We start from the raw sequence: 18,038 nt of genomic DNA on the forward strand, positions 1-18,038 counted from the left end.
CTTGTATTTGTATATATTGTGTGACTTTTTTTTAATGAAATTTCATAATCTGTTTTCTCTATCTTGATGTATGGTGATGTATCATATTTACTGTAACTGATGCGTTTCTGTTGATATTCCAATTATGATACGATTGCACTATGACGTATGACTGTGTGAGTGGGCGTGTAACCCCCCTTCCAGAAGGAATGCTTCGTTAGCGGTTCCAGGAAGAGTGGTAGCCAGGAGAAGCGGTTTAGTCGGTAGTGCGCAGGTTTACATAAGCATATTAATAACATCTTGCCGCACCTGTTAGCGAGCCTGACACTGCTTAGGCGTTCGTAAATAAGATTCCCCACCTCTTTAACAAAAAAAAAAGAAGAAAATAGGCATACTGAAAAGAAGAAAATAGGAAGAAACAATTTTATTCCTTTTTTTTCCATAGTATATGGGATAAATGTTATTCGTAGGAATGGTTATCCAATTTTTCAGAAATAATTTCGCAATTGTTATAGTTATGGCACCTAAAGGAGACACCCAGATAAGCTGTTTTTAAATATTGTGGGCTGGTTATACTTTTTTGGATTCTACATGTAAAACTAAAAAAAAAATATCCTTAGGAAAAATGATAATTTCTCCTTCGTTCTCCTCCTACCTGCCGTTTTGTTATTTTTGTATAAAAATTTATATCTCAGGTTCGGATATATGAATTATTTTAATATTTGGTAACCTTCTTTGTAATAAAGTTTTAAAATTAGAAAAAAATCAAGACTTTAATATCTTGGTAAATTACAAAATGGCGGCCAAGTTTATTTTTCAATCCTTTATATCTCTATAAACATTAGTTTTATAAAAATTTATGTTTTGATAAAATATTACGCCTTTTATTTTGAACAAAATGACATTGTATTTTTGAAAATTGGTTAACAAATAGCCGAGTTATGGTAGAAAATTAATGATGTAATTTTGTGTCTGTTTTCACGTCCTCCAATTTACGTTCAATTCGATGAAATATTAATTGTTTTTACTTATTTTTAATTCTAATATTGTAAATTAGTAACAAATTAAGTAATAATTTTCTCCCAGTAATAGACCTAATAATTATGACACAAAATTACAACATCGATTTTCTCCTATAACTCAAATATTTGTTCATAGATTTTAAAAACTAAAACGTCATTTTGTTCAAAATAAAAGGCTTAATATTTTAGTAAAACATACATTTTGATAAAACTAATATTTATGAATATATAACAGATTGAAAAATAAACATAGCCGCCATTTTTGTAATTTCCGAATGTATTTAAGTCCTGATTTTTAATAATTTTAAAACTTTATTACCAAAACGCTTACCGAATATTAATGTAATTCGTCTATCCGAACCTGAGATATAAATTATTATATAAAAATAACAAAATGGCGGACATAGGGAGAACGAAGAAGAAATTACCAATTTTCCTAAGGATATTTTTTATTTAGTTTTACAAGTAGATCTAGAATCCGAAAAAGTATAGCCAGTTCACCATTTTAGAAATATTTTCTAGATTAATTTACCTAATACAATTTTCAACCTCAAATTAATCAGTAAAATACATTAAACAAAGTGATCGCAAAAACGACAAATCTAATTAAAAATTTAAAATACAATTTAATTAATTACAAAAAAACTACTTACCAACAAACCACGGATTCCTTTTATTATTTTCAACAGTTAGATTTAAAAAATAACTGTCGAAACCTTTTACAGGATTTGCTTGTGGTTGTACAGATAATGTTCCCTCTACTTCTGCTTCACTACCTTGCCAAACTAATGATCTAGCGGACCATCCATCAGAACCAATCCAAGTAAAACTTCCAGTAGCATTACAACGACGTATTGCTCTCATAAATCCAGCAACTTCTTGATCTGATCCAAAAATAATACAACCTGAAACAGAAAAAATTAAAAAACTACTGTATAAAATATTAATTTAACAATATCACATTATTAATTATTACAGTTAAACTATTAATCAGTATGTCTAATCCAACAATAAAATTCAAGAACCACATCTTTTTCCAAAATATTTTTACAGAGTGTTCAAAGAGTGACACAACCTTATCGAATAATGTTTCCTTTTTTTTTGTTGCAAGTTTAATTGAGAAGACCACCGGTTTGGTCTAGTGGTGAACGCGTCTTCACAAATCAGCTGATTTGGAAGCCGAAAGTTCCAGCGTTCAAGTCCTAGTAAAACCAGTTATTTTTACACGGATTTGAATACTAGATCATGGATACCGGTGTTCTTTGGTGGTTGGGTTTCAATTAACCACACATCTCAGGTATGGTCGAATTGAAAATGTACAAGACTACACTTCGTTCACACTCATACATATCATCCTCTGAAGTATTACCTAAACGGTAGTTACCGGAGGCTAAACAGGAAAAAGAGAGGTTTAATTGAGAAAAATTGGGTTATACAATGCTGCTGAAAATATTCATTGTCTCCCGATACATTAAATTGTGCCAATTACGTCCAGACCCAGAATGCTTTCGCAGAAAAGTATGGTATCGTTACGCCAAAACATCTAGCGGCTGTACGAAAATTTCCAACAGAGAGAGAATCTGATGCAGCCAAAATTGGTCAATCTAAAGTACTAAAACCAGAAAGATTGATCGATATGGAAGCTGGATATTCTGTTAGTCCCAAAAATTCTGTGCGACGCCTAACCTGCCAGTCTGTTCTTTCGGTGCCTACACGGCATCGTGCAAATGTTTAAAGATGTATCCGTACAGAATTCGTGTTATTTACGAGTTATTACCTGTAGATACTGGGAAATGTGTAGTATTCTGTCAGCAGTTCATGTCATGTGTAATGCCAGACGGAGAAAAACTCGAAGCATGTTTCACCTTCATGGATACGTAAATGCATAGAATTCACGCATTTGGCCTACGGAAAATTCACATCAGCTACACGAGTCTCTTCAGCACGAACAAAATGTGGGCGTTTGGTGTACAATTTCACGTAAATGAATTTTCATGACATTATTTCACGGCGGATTGAAAAGTGAATCCTACATACAGATGGTGGAAAAATTTTTAAACACTATACCTGCTGACAGACTAGAGTACGCGTTGTTTCAGCAAGACAGTTCTACGGCTCAAAACAACAAAATTATGTTTTTTCTTGGACCAGTGTTCTCGAAGGGGCTGTGGTACCCTCAAACTCCTGATTTATCCCCTCCTTCCTTTTTCTTGTGGAGATACCTTAGGGATGCCGCTTACAAAATTCATCCTTACACTATTCCTGAATTGAAGAGTGAAATTGTGTGACGTGTCGCTGCAATTTCTCAACAAACGTAACAACATGTATTTAAGAGCATGCATATTCAATAATGTGAATCGCATAATAAAAGCCAATTTCAACAACTATTGTAACTTACTAATTTTCTCAAAAGGTTACATCACTTTTTGAACACTCTGTAGTATCGAAGTACAAAGTAACAAACTTAAAAAAAACCCAATTGAAACAATTAATCAGTATACTGATTGCTTACGTCTTCGATAACAAAAATGTAAACGATATTTATAAAAGGAACTTTCATTTAAATACAACATTTCGTGAACACGAACATACTTGCCATTTAAGTGGTAACATAATTCTGAAACACTCTGTATATATATTGATATTGTTTGTAGTCGAAAGTATTAATTTTTGCTTTCGGTTTAATATTATACTCATAACAACAATTTTAGTATAAAAACAATTCATTAAAATTAAATTAATTATAAAAAGTATTTTTAATCAAACAAAACATTTCAATCCCTGTTATTTAACTGGGGAAAAAATTAAACAATAGATGAAGTTTTCTTATCATCTACCAACCGTACAGCTTAAAAATTCCCTTCTTTATTTTTACCTTTATTAATTTATTTTGTGTTTTCATTATAATAGTTAGTAGCAGACTAGTAAAAAGCTTTCTTTTAAAACAAAATCAAAAGATATGGTCTATTAGAATGGGGATGGACTGAAAAAAAAAAAAATAAATAATGGTATAATTTACTAAAATCTTTATAAAAATATGGCACAAATGAAAATCTTTTCAATTTATTAAATAAAATATTTAAAAAATTATACAATCTTTAATTTTGCTTCTTGATTATTATTATTTTATATTTTTCCCGTAACGTTTTAAAAAATTTAATTTAAATATTTCGTAAAAAAATATATAAAAGAAAAAAACGTATTAATTAAATTAAATCTAATTTAAGATTAGAAAAAAATGTATAATGTTGATTAGTAGAATCTCAGTCTTTCATCCGGAACGTCCAGGGTTCAAATCCTGATCAGATATAATATTTTTCATACGTAAAAAAATTTCGATTCTATAACAAATTTAAGATTTAATTTGATAAATGAAAAAAAAGCTATCAAAAAAAGATTAAGCATCCAGATTCGTAAATTTCGAATAAAAAAAAAAATTATTTTTGAACTTCCTTACTCTATAGTAAGATTTATTTGTAAAGAAGTGTACCCTAACAAAAATAAAAAACCGTTTAAAAATATACTGAAAAAATAATGTACAAATTTTATGAAACAATGAGAAAAAAAACTGTTTCTTAATTTGAGTACGGAATATAAAATAGGTATCAAAGCTAGTTTAATAACTTTTAAATGGTGAAGAAAAATATTTAAAAAACATTTAATAATAAAAATTAATAGATTTTTAGCCAAAAAAGAGAATATTAATTTTTAGAGGTGGGGAATAATTTTTAAGAAAAAAACAACATTTATTTATAGGTTAAACTTAAAAAATTTGTTTTAGTAAAGTTTTCTCAAAATCTAACACTCTCTTCAATAAAGTCTAAAGTAAGAAAAAAGAAAATTTTCAAAAAAAAAAAATCGTAGACTTTTCTTGATAGCGTTTAATTTAATATTAAACGCTACTTTAATATTGTTAAAGAATTTTTTAATATTATTAAAGAATAGTTTCCCCCGTTTTCGACTTTAATATTAAAGTCGATATGGATATGTAAATATAACATATCGTTACTGATTTTTTTACAACAATCCGTTTTGTTATCATAAATAAGTGAATTTTATTACTATAATAAAATCATTTGTCATCGCGTCTCGGTAGATTTCACCGGTGCTAAGTAGGGGATAAAAAAGATTTCCAGTTTAAACTTAAGAAAAACTTCAAATTTACTCAATACGACAATGGTTGCATGTGAAAAAAGTTTCACATGTTTAACATACGACAAGCCCCATCTTATTACAATTCCAGCAACACTTTGGTCATCCCTTGCCGTATGGGTTGGTCATATCAAAAATGATTCAGACAAAAGGTTTAGGTAATTTTTGGAGGGCTAACTTTAAAATCATTCGATTCTGTATCTATTAAGGAAGGTATGATTTTGTTTGTATTCGAAACCCCATTTTTTCCACCCTCTGGGCCAATGATTGGTGATACGAAAAAAATCTACTTATATAAGTTTTAGGATTTTATTCAAAGAATAGTAGGAACTATAAAATAATTCGATATCTTACTTAACAAGAAAGTTATAGCGATATTTTATATTTTATAAAAAGCCCTCCCATTACCACTCCTATGGTCCGATTTTGCCCATTAACGAACTCGACCGAGATTTTGGGTCTTATATCTTATGTATTAATTTGAAAGTGATTGATATTTCCCATTTCCAGTCTTTTTCCCATTTATATTTCCCTTATTTCCGTTTCCCCGTTCCTTTTCCCCCTTATTCGGTTTTTCTTTTCCGCCGTTTTCGCCTTTTTTCCATTTTCTCCTTCTTCCCTTTTCAGATTTTCCCTCTTTTCCTTTTTCGATTTTCTCTTTCTCTCTTTTCCCCGCGCTAAATCGGTCCAGTAATTTTTTTGTCTACAGCGTTTACACATATCGGAAACATTGAAATGGAATCGTAAAATATTTAGTATACCGTCTGTTGCTTTTACGTCCACCAGATAGCGCTATTTTTCAAAAAAGTATTTTTTTACTTGTTACTGGTGTGACATCTTAGGTATATAAATAGTCTTCCCAAATCAGCTGATTTGGAAATCGAGAATTCCAGCGTTCAAGTCCTAGTAAAGTCAGTTATTTTTAAACGGATTTGAATACTAGATCGTGGATACCGGTGTTCTTTGGTGGTTGGGTTTCAATTAACCACACATCTCAGGAATAGTCGAACTGAGAATGTACAAGACTACACTTCATTTACACTCATACATATCATCCTCTGAAGTATTATCTAAACGGTAGTTACCGGAGGCTTAACAGGAAAAAGAAAGAAAGGTATATAAATAGTAGGTATAAAAAAAAAAACTGGCGCGTATTGGAATGCAACATATATCAAAATTTCAAAGCAATTGGTGAAGAAATTTCGTAGATTTATGATTTTGAACAAACGAAAATTTAAATTTTTATTTATATAGATTTAATAAAGTTATTTTACGTTAAATTTAAAATAGTATGAAATATCAAATATAAAATATCTCAAAAATGTTATGGAATATTGTAATGTCAAAATAGAACTTATAACTTTTATTGATTTTCAAAAATAACACGATTCGGTAGGTAGAACATCACTTTTTTCATCATTAACATAATTAGATCTAAATAACAAACCGCAAACTTAATCAAAGCAATATTATCTGCCAGCTTCCGTGACGCGAGTGGTAGCGTCTCTGTCTTTCACCCGGAGGTCCTGGGTTCAAATCCCGGACAGGCATGGCATTTTTCACATACGCTACAAAATATTCATCTCATTCTCTGCGGAAAAAACAAGCTTAACTGCGAACCTGGAGGTTAAAAAAAAAAAGATATAGTATCTAACGAATGCTCTAAAATAAAATTTCTGGGAGAATAATCAGATCCTTTTCTCATTGAAACCGGCGTAAGGCAAAGAGATGAACTTAGACATGTTTGGTGAAGTAAAACATCTTCATAGACAAAAAAAGAAACGTTTTTTAATTTGGACGAAAAGTTTAATTTACTTCAGATATTTTTCTTACAACCTATTTTCTTGTACTTTTTTATTAAAAATCAATTCATCTCTTTTTATATAATATACCTTCTTCCCCTCCTCCCAAAAAAATAAACAACAATTCAATGTAATGTGTTTATTTTCTTGAGTAGTTTACGAGGAAAAAATCTAAACAAGAAAAACAAAGATTTCCATTTATTCTATAATATTTAAAATAAAATTCTTTAAGAAATTGGACTAATGTAATTTGTTATATAATATTATAATGTACATAATAAATATTTGACTATAATTTTTCATATATATATTTTTCTGATGTTGACCTCGATGACTCTACGTACAGGTGAAACCAAACTTCGTATTCTGTCACAGTATATGATGAATTATATTAGTTGTTCATTCAGTTCAATAGAACTCACAATAGGTATAGATACAGAATGTTTCAAGATGAATGCAACCTTAAGTATATATGATAAAGTTTTTATTTGTTATTAATTTATCCGTATAAACCACAAATAATTATTTTAGTGGTTGTATTTTTTAGTTTTTGATAATTGATTGTTATGTAATTTTATCGCTGAATCCGAATATAACCTTCAGTTTTTTCCATCACGTTAGGATGGAATGGAATACCATGACTAAAGGAAGATGCTTGTAAAAGTTTATATAGGATTTGGGAGAATGGTATGCCTATAGTTCGTTTTTAAACTTGAACTAATATCTGTTTCGGTTCCGCCTGGAAGCTGAAGAGCTGTGCGTCTGCAGGGATGTTCATTCAAATGAACACCTGATGTTTGATACCCTGCTGTTGGGAAGGCCAGAGACCGGGAATTTAGAGGTCAAGGGGAAAATTGGCCACTCACAAGCCGCGAGGGCCGTGTTGTCGGACCGTGTGTAAGTTCCTAGATGCGGTTGCTTCGTTCAACCGGAATCCATAGTTTGCTTAAGGGAAAGACTCTTACCGCATTGCCATGGAAAGCTAACCCTGAGTATGGCTGACTACCAGCAATTTATTTATTTATTTTTTATTTTTTTATATTTATTTATTATGTCTCCAAGCGCTATAAAATAGTGGACAGGTACTTGCTAGCATTCAGCGACCTAGGAGTGGCAAGCGAATTGGTGCCACATATATGGATATCATATATATTTTTATATATGAGTATCTGAGAAGAAAAGATTAGAAGCTTTTGAAATGTGGTCCTATAGGAGAATGTTAAAAATCAGATGGGTGGATAAAGTGACAAATGAAGAGGTATTGCGGCAAATAGATGAAGAAAGAAGCATTTGGAAAAATATAGTTAAAAGAAGAGACAGACTTATAGGCCACATACTAAGGCATCATGGAATAGTCGCTTTAATATTGGAAGGAGAGGTAGAAGGAACTGTTCAAGGCGATATTATACTAAAGCGTTTTTCGGGTTCAAAAATTGTTCTAGTAGTTATTTCATCCTCACAAATTAGTTGTTTAACAACAGATTTTAAAAGTCTAAGGTGGCACGCCAGAAAACGGAGATAGATTTATCAGGTGCTAAGTAGGGGATAAAAAAGATTTCCATCTTAAAGTTAAGAAAAATTTCAAATTTGCACAATACGACAATGGTTTCATGTGAAAAAAAGTTTTACATGTTAATTATATGACAAGCCCTATCTTCTTACAATTTCAACAACATTTTGGTCATCCCTTGCTGTAAGGGTTGGTCATATCAATAATTGTTTCAGACAAAAGTTTTAGGTAATGTTTAGAGGACTAACAAACACTTTAAACCGATTCGATACTGTGACTATTAAAGGAAGTATGATTTTTTTTTTGTCTTCAGAACCCCATTTTTTCCACCCTCTGGGCCAATGGTTGGTGATATCAAAAAACTTTACTTATATAAGTTTTAGGCCCTTATCCAAAGAATAGTAGGAACTTTAAACGAATTCGATAATTTATTTAATTAGAATATTATAGCGATTTTTTTTTTTCTAAAAAGCCCTTCCCCATTTCTACCCTCATGGTTCGATTTTGGCCGTTAACGAACTCGACCGAGATTTTCGGACGAGTTATTTTTAAGGAACAATTTGAAAGTGATTGGCGCAAAATTACGGCAGTTATCGTGTCCACAAGAAAGTGAAAAATATATATATATATATATATATTTCACTCGTGTCGTGTGTGTGTGTATATATATGTATATATACACACACACACACACACACACACACGAGGGCTATTCAGAAAGTAAGGAACGTTTCCACCTGACGCCGCCAGGCGCAGTCCAATCGCGTATATACTGGTGTGCTCGTGCTCGGCACCTCAGTCAGCGTCCAGCCGTGACAACGGGAACATCTCCGCACTGCCCGTTTTTTATATACAAATTTGAAATGTGTGCTACAATCGAAAATCCCGCCAGTTGTGAGGTGCGGTCCGTGATTCGTTTTTTGTTAGCAAAAAACTTAAAACCGATATAAATTCATCGGGAACTGTGTGAAGTGTACGGGAACAACGTAATGAGTGAAAGTTCTGTCAGGAAGTGGTGCATTCAGTTTAAAAATGGCCGAACAAACGTTCACGATAAAGAGAAGAGTGGACGTCCGAGCATTGTGACTGACGATCTGGTCTCCAAAGTTTACGAAAAGATTCGTGAAAACCGCCTTTTCACAATAACTGAGCTTTTTCTATGTTTCCCACAAGTTTCGCGGACTTTATTGTTTGAAATTGTTTCACAAAAGCTAGGGTTACCCCACATATTTTGTGCAAGATGGGTGCGTCACTGAGTGGTTGAGATCACAGGCGGCAGAATTCTATGACACAGGAATTTCAAAGCTTGTCCACCGCTATGATAAGTGCCTGAATTTGTATGATGATTATGTTGAAAAGTAGTATTTTAGTCTCTCTTTCACATGTATATAATAAAACGTTTTTATTGTACTGGTTTTTTAAAATTCCAAAACGTTCCTTACTTTCTGAATAGCCCTCGTGTGTGTAAATATATATATATATATAATCTTTTGAGCTGATGGTGGTTTTGGGGTCTGGAGGATGTGAAACGGGAAGATATGTCGAAATTTTCCAGAAGTCGAATCTTGGTACCCATTACTATAGGTAGCTTTATTATGAAATCTATCTAATAATTGCTTTTTTATGAATTTGAATTCTGGAATTTGGAAAACGCTGTAATTTGATGGTTAGGTTGAATTAATCATACGTCTAAGGAATGGTTGGCCTGAATTTGATGTCATACACATCATTCTCATCTCACTTGACCGTGAGAGGGGTATTTCTTATAGTTCTCTGTTTGAACATATTGCAACGTATACAATAGAAAAATAAAATTATATATTTTTTTTTGTGGCAATTAATTAAATTTTTTGTTCTACTGATTTTCTAAAGATAAATTCCAGATTAATAGGTTTAACTCTCTAGTAAAAACAAATAAATGGAAAGGAAAACTAATTAAAAAAATTACTAAAGAAAGAATATTATGAAATCTAAAAAAAAATTAAATAAATTTAACTAATAATTTAAAATATATACAAAAGAATATATAAGGAAAAATGATGGTGTGAATAAAAAAAATTCGATAAAATACCCTTTGGTGATAAATTGAACAAAAAGCAAAGAAAAACTATACCAATGTAGTTTAATTTATTTAAGAGGGAAAAACCAACTTTTCCTTATAGAACGTCGCAATAGTGATACAAAATTAATAGTTCTTAAACAGAACTTTTAAAATTGAAAACAAAAGAAAGAAAGTAAAGGATGAAGAAAAAACATGATAAAGATTTAACGTATAAAACAGAAGGAAGTTTTTCTTGTTTATTTAACACCCCTATTCATTTTTCATTGGACCATTAAAGAATCTCTGAAAGATGAAAGAACTAAATCTCGAGTAAACGTTATGTCATCGAGAAGTGATACACACCACTACACAGCAAAAAAAATTCCTATAAACAAAAATAAATCAGATAATGTTTTTTTTCCTTCTGTCCCTTATTTTTGTAAATAATTTTCAAACAAAATTTATTACTACAAAACCGGATTGGAATCTTGTACTAAAATCTGATATATATCAGTCTGTGCTCGCTTCACTCGCCTTTCCTGTCAAGACTCTCTGGGGACCCCCAATGTGTTCGTTATCCGTATAACTGTGAGAATAGTACTGCTACATAACAAATAAAGCCTGAAAAGCTGTCTTTCCTCCAACGTTTTCCTCGTTCTTAACATAGAAACTCCTTTTTTTTTTCTTTTTCCTGTTTAGCCTCTAGGACCGTTCAGATATTACTTCAGGGGATGAATGAGGATGATATGTATTAATGTAAATGAAGTGTTGTCTTGTACAGCCAACCATTCCTGAGATGTGTGGTTAATTGAAACCCAATCACTAAAGAACATCAGTATCCACGATATAATATTCAAATCCGTATACAAGTAAACTGCCTTTACTAGGCGAGAACTAGGAAGGCTGAACTTCCAAAATCAGCTGATTTGGGAAGACGCGTTCACCACTAGACTGACCCGGAGGATTAACTTAGAAACTCCTGGTTTAGACGAACATATCCTTTTGGTTTCCCTTCCCTTTACCTTAGAAAACCTTACATATCTCGGAAAAGGCTCCTGAAATCTGGAAACGTTAAAAAAAGCATAGTCTATTACGTCGAAAAACAAATTAAAATTTCTAATGTGTACACCACATGACTTCCATGTATGCCAATTAAAAGTTACATATACACATTTTTTTAAAATGGAAAATATAAAACATTTTATTTAATTAATAACTTCTGATATTTTTTAAATTGTTATTATTGAATTATTATTTATCGTAAATTTTTTTTACAATGAGGGGTTAATAATTATTAATAAATCAATATATTTAAATTAAAAAAAGAAGGAAATGAAGTATGATTCGAACCGATGTGCCTTACCCTTGTAATTTCCAAATATTTCATAAATTAAAATTTTATTTGGCTACAACTCTGATACAAATGAAAATAAGTATCGCTTATGATACATCGTTGAAAATCTCTCAATGAAAGCTTATTTACGGCAGTTAAGAAAAAGTCCAAAATGAAATTTTTTTTGAATTTAAACTTTTTGGACACATGTGGTTTAGTAGATTCCAGTCGAAATTGGAGGTGCACAACTACATGTTACAACAGTCATAAATCCAAAATTTCAACGTCCTACGACTAATCGTTTTTGAGTTATGGGAGATATATACGTTCGTAGAAACGTTATGAAAAAACTGGACAAGATGGATTCAGAGATGGTGAAAATGGATATTTCCGCTGAAAACTAAAATTTTTTGCGAAATACAGGATGTCCCATATAAAACGCAACCCATCAATCACTCATCCATGAAATTTCATAAGTCAAGCTTACTCCCCTACTCGGTACTGAAATGGACTCGTCCAACATCTGAACATCGCGGCGACGCAGTAGAACACTACCGATAGTAACAACAATGCAATCATAACGTTCAGTGTATTGCTAGAGACAAGATGGTGTTTTCGCTAGATGAACGTGTTTTCATTGTTGAATCGTACTTCAGTACGAAATCAGTAGTTGCAGTGCAAGATTTGTTTCCCAATAAGTACCCAGATAATCCAGCTCCTAACAAAACATCAGTATTAAGGTTAGTCGCAAAATTTAGAGAGACCGGTTTTGTTAATAACAAGGAACACAAAAGTACTGCGTCAGTGTTGAATGCAGATACAGTCACTGAAATCAAAGACCGATTACTCGCCTGGCCAAATAAATCGATCAGACGTTTGTCTGCTGAAATTAATTTGTCTAAATCGACTGTTCATCGGGCGACCAAACGATTACAATTACGACTTTATCGCATTCAAACAATTCATCAACTTCTTGAGCCCGACAAAGAAAAACGGCTACAATATTCTCAACGGTTCCGTCGATTTCTGCGTGAGGGAATTAATGTTATGGATTCGTTATTTTTCACAGATGAAGCACGATTTCATTTGGATGGCTACGTAAACAGCCAAAACAGTAGAATTTGGAGCGCTGAAAATCCCCACGTTTATCATCACTAAAAACAATTACACCCGCAGAAGTTGGGCGTGTGGTACGCGATATAGCGGAAGAAAATAATCGGTCCTATTTTTTTCGAGTACACCATTAATGCTGAACGATATCAGAATATTTTATTTCAGTTCGTTGCACTCTTGGAAGAGGAAGACAGACACTGCTAGCTACAACATGACTGTGCGACATCGCACTACGCAGGTTCAACTTCTGATTTCGTCGAGGAATTCTTTGGTAATTGTGTTATCGGTCGAGGCTTGTGGCCACCAAGATCTCCAGATTTGACTGCGGTGGATTTTTTTGTAAGGGGTTACCTCAAAGAAAAAGGCTACAGCAACAAACCACGAACACTTGAACGATTGAAATTCAATATTGAACAAGCTGTATTAAATATCCGGCCACAAACTTTGAAAAAATTTGAAAGATACGCTGTAAAAATAATTGAAGCTTGTATTCAAGAAGATGGCGGCCACTTCCAACATTTACTCTAAATGTAAGGTAATGGATGGTAATAATAAAAGTTACATTTACATTTACACATGCCTTTTTATTATTTCAATACCTACCAATATAAGGTTGGGTTGCGTTTTATATGGAATACCCTGTACTTCCTTTACTTCGTAGATGGAAGTAGAAATGGTATTAGGTGGTTGTCGACCAACCCACGGCTTGGTCTAATGATGAATGCGTCTTTCCAAATCAACTGATTTGGAAGTCGAGAGTTCCAGCGTTCAAGTCCTAGTAATGGCAGTTATTTTGATACGGATTTGAATACTAGATCGTGGATACCGGTGTTCTTTGGTGGTTGGGTTTCAATTAACCACACATCTCAGGAATGGTCGAACTGAGAATGTACAAGACTACACTTCATTTACACTCATACATATCATCCTCATTCATCCTCTGAAGAATTATCTAAACGGTACTTACCGGAGGCTAAACAGGAAAAAGAAAAGTTGATGTGGTGGGACTTTTCTTGGTAGAATGTTTTTCTAGCAAGTCTGTTCAACTCGTCTAACTCTGTTTCACTGTATTTTATTATACCTAACGTATACGTGAGTACTGGTACTGCATATGTATTCACTGCCTTCATTTTATTTCCCCCATTAAGTTCCGATTTTAAAAATAATTTTGTAATCTCTTTTCATACGTTTTCTTAAATTTTTCCTTAATGGCTTTGTGCTCCAATTTTATAGTTTGATCACATCCTAGTACATGTCCTCTTCCTTTCATTGCTTCTATGCTACTCTGAGCCTGCAGGTCGTAATTCTGCGCCTGGTGGAACTTTCCCTTCACAATAGCGTTTATTATGCATTTACTTATTCCTAGCTCCATTTTAATGTCATCACTTATTATTATTATTATTATTTAAGTGTTAATTAGTAGTAAGATGTATCACATAACAGTAATAAATACATTTTTTATTAATATCAGGTGTAATAGTTATTTTTTAACTGTGAATATCTATAGCCAACCTAAACATCCAGTTATCAATGAAATGTCTAGTAAGATTTTCCCCAAGGAACATTATTATTATTACTGTTACCTCACTTAATTAATTTATAACAAAGTTATAATCACTAAATACTACTTCTGCTAAATACTTAGAATAATTTAATATAATTTATTTACTTTATGTTTTAGCTGTTTTTACGGCATATTTTTTTAATTATTGAAAGTTTTTTCCACCACTATGGAAACTTAGATTTAATTTACAAAATCGATATTTACATATTTTATTAAATCTTATATCACTGCGTTTGAACCCATTTGATAACTTACACCGTTACTGAGCCAGCCTCGGTGGCGTCAGTAGTACCGTCTCGATCTTTCATCTGGAGGTCCCGGGTTCGAATCCCGGTCAGACATGCCATTTTCACTGGCTACTTGTCATTCATCTCATCCTCTGAAGTAATACAGGTGATCTGGAAGTAAATTTCCAGTGGTCCCGGAGGTTAAAAAAAATTACACCGTTATTAAGTAATGATTATTATTATAAATTTTGGCAGTCATTTTTAGGTGAACCTGATGGCCGATTGCCGGACATTCGTATATTTTTGCCTAAATCAAAATCCAAGACAAAAAGTATTCATATACATATATATTGAATTCAATAACGAACAGTTTGTTTGTTGAAAAGTTAAACATATTTAGATTTGTTAAACCTTAATATATCGGTAAATTGTAAAATTATATTTTGTTAGATAGCATATAATAATTTTTGAAAGTATATGTTTGGAGTATCACTTTATATGGAAGTGAAGCTTGGACAATTGGAGTATCTGAAAAAAAAAAGATTAGAAGCTTTTGAAATGTGGTGCTACAGGAGAATGTTAAAAATCAGATGGGTGGATAAAGTGACAAATGAGGAGGTATTGCGGCAAATAGATGAAGAAAGAAGCATTTGGAAAAATATAGTTAAAAGAAGAGACAGACTTATAGGCCACATACTAAGGCATCCTGGAATAGTCGCTTTAATATTGGAAGGACAGGTAGAAAGAAAAAATTGTGTAGGCCGTCCACGTTTGGAATATGTAAAACAAATTGTTAGGGATGTAGAATGTAGGGTGTATACTGAAATGAAACGACTAGCACTAGATAGGGAATATTGGAGAGCTGCATCAAACCAGTCAAATGACTGAAGACAAAAAATAAGAAAAAAAAAGATAGCATATAAATTAATTTAACATTGAACAAAACGATATGATATTTATTCAAATACGCGTATAATTTTAAATAACAATAAAAATCATTCTGGTAATTTGACAGTCGAGTTCTGTAATAGAGAAATATTTACTATAAATTCTGGATGAATTTTTTATCACTACTCAACTGAAAATATTGTATATTAATAAATAAGAGTTATAAATATATATTGCTATTATAAAAATACATTTTATAAAATATAAATTTTCTAATATAAAAAAATACATTCAATAAAAAAAAAAAAAAAAAAATACATAATCTCTAACTTTTCCAAATATTATAAAATGTAATAGAAAAAAACTATTGCTACTCGGATAAAAATGTCCCATCGAGATTTTCTGACTCATGGGATTACAAAAAGCTTCTTATAAAATATATGTGTGTGAGTGTTTGTGTTAGTGTGTGTGTGTGTGTGTGTGTGTGTGTATGTTGGCCTCAATTTCGCTTAATATCTCAGTAACGGATGGACGTTGAAACTTGAAATTAGATATTATGACGTCTGTATACGTCTATAATCAAAATATTGATTCTATTAAAGTTTTTAAAAAAAAAAATTACGAAAGGTAAATTTTTATTCTGTTTTTAATATTATTATCCTTAACCTTTACCACAAATACTAGAAATGTATGAATTTCAAACTGTGTTAGTTTTTATTTATTCTATTGTAATTTAATAGTTATCTGTACAACTGAACAAAACTTCAAACCCCCCCTCCCATTACTTGAGATTGATATATATGACCTGTAAATGAGGTATAGTCTTGTACAAACTCAGGCCGACAATTCCTGAGATGTGTGGTTAATTGAATCCAAACCATCAAAGTGACAGCCTCCGTGGCGCGAGTGGTAGCGTTTCGGTCTTTCATCCGGAGGTCCCGGATTCGAATCCCGGTCTGACTTAGCATTTTCATACACAATACAAATCATTCACCTCATCCTCTAAGCAATATCTAACGGTGTTCCTGGAGGTTAAACAAAAAAATAAAAACCATCAAAATACAACGGTATCCACTGTCTAGTATTCAAATCCATATATAAAATTAATTAATTTTTTAAAAAATTTGAACCTCCAAATCTTCGACTTCGAAAATGAACTATTAAACAAGTGATTTGAGAAACTAATTAATCACTAAACCAGTCCGGTGGGCTAAAATAAATATAGTTTATCAATTAAAAATTATTGTTTAATTTGTAAAAAAAAAAATTGAGAAATTTTGAGATTTTAAGTTGGTATCATTAATCATTTCATAAAATAATAAATCAATGAAAAAGGAAACAATTGTGTATTAACAAAAGAATAAATTTTTTGGTTTATGGTATTTAATGGGCAACATATTTTATTGAAAGAAAAAAATGGGTGAGATAAAATTAATGAGAAGAGTGGAGAGAAAAAAGAAGAAAGAACACTTTGTGCTATGGTGAAACGGAAATGATCTCCTCGGGGATTCGTAAATACAGTATCCTAGTTGTAGCAATAAAAAAAAAATCTAGTGTTGAAAAGAAAGAATAGATTTTGAAAATAAATACAATTTTAGGATAGGTTAAGAAAAAATGAATCTGAGTTTATTTATTGGTAAAGTGATTTTGTATATAAATTGTCATAATTAAATAAATGATATTGTATGTCAAGTCTTATAGAAAAGAACATAATCAAAATAATATGAAATATGCCAGATTGAATTAGGTGTCTAGTTTTCAGATAATCAAAGTGTACATATGTAAAACAGTCTGGTCATATAAAAATGGTCTTTTATTTATAACTTAATATTAATAATAAGGATATAAGATTTTTTTTTAAAATATTTTTTCATTACAGAAAATATTTTAAAATATTTTTTCAACTATTAGTACAAGTCCTGACCGTTTGTTACATCTTCGTAAATACTTTATATACGAGGTGCGACAATAAAGTAATGAGACTGATTTTTCTTTGCAAGATGTGGCAACCCTGCAGCTTGCGTAGGCACACCATATTTGACCTTGGTCTGTAAGCTACTTCTAGTCCAAGCGGCACATTGATGCAACTGCTAAGTCGTGAGTTGTGCTGTAATAAGTGAACACGTGTTTGTGTCCCTCGTCACATCTTTTTGGAAAACTTGTGTTGTTTGAAAATTATGTCTCTTGACCGCCATTTTGACTCTTGGAAATAGAAAAAAGTCGCAAAGAGCAATATCTGGTGAATAAGGTGGCTGTGGTAGTACTGAAATTTGTTTTGAGGTTAAAAATTGGTGTACTGATAGAGCAGTATGGGATGGCGCATTATCGTGATGCAGAATCCAATTATCAGCAATGTTGGTACGGACACGAAGAACTCGTTTACGAAGTCTTTCTAAAATTTCTTTGT

General features: G+C 31.9%; 1 protein-coding gene across 1 annotated transcript in view; it reads right to left on the reverse strand.

Moving 5' to 3' along the window:
• Positions 1-18,038, reverse strand: part of LOC142334053 (metabotropic glutamate receptor 2-like) — a 794,082-nt gene that overhangs the window by 58,497 nt on the left and 717,547 nt on the right. Inside the window, exon 5 of the mRNA XM_075381719.1 lies at positions 1,655-1,906. Coding sequence (XP_075237834.1) covers positions 1,655-1,906 — 252 coding nt within the window. The remainder of the gene's footprint in view (positions 1-1,654; positions 1,907-18,038) is intronic.

This window comes from Lycorma delicatula, chromosome 13 (assembly GCF_047948215.1).
Source record: "Lycorma delicatula isolate Av1 chromosome 13, ASM4794821v1, whole genome shotgun sequence".
Taxonomy (NCBI): domain Eukaryota; kingdom Metazoa; phylum Arthropoda; class Insecta; order Hemiptera; family Fulgoridae; genus Lycorma; species Lycorma delicatula.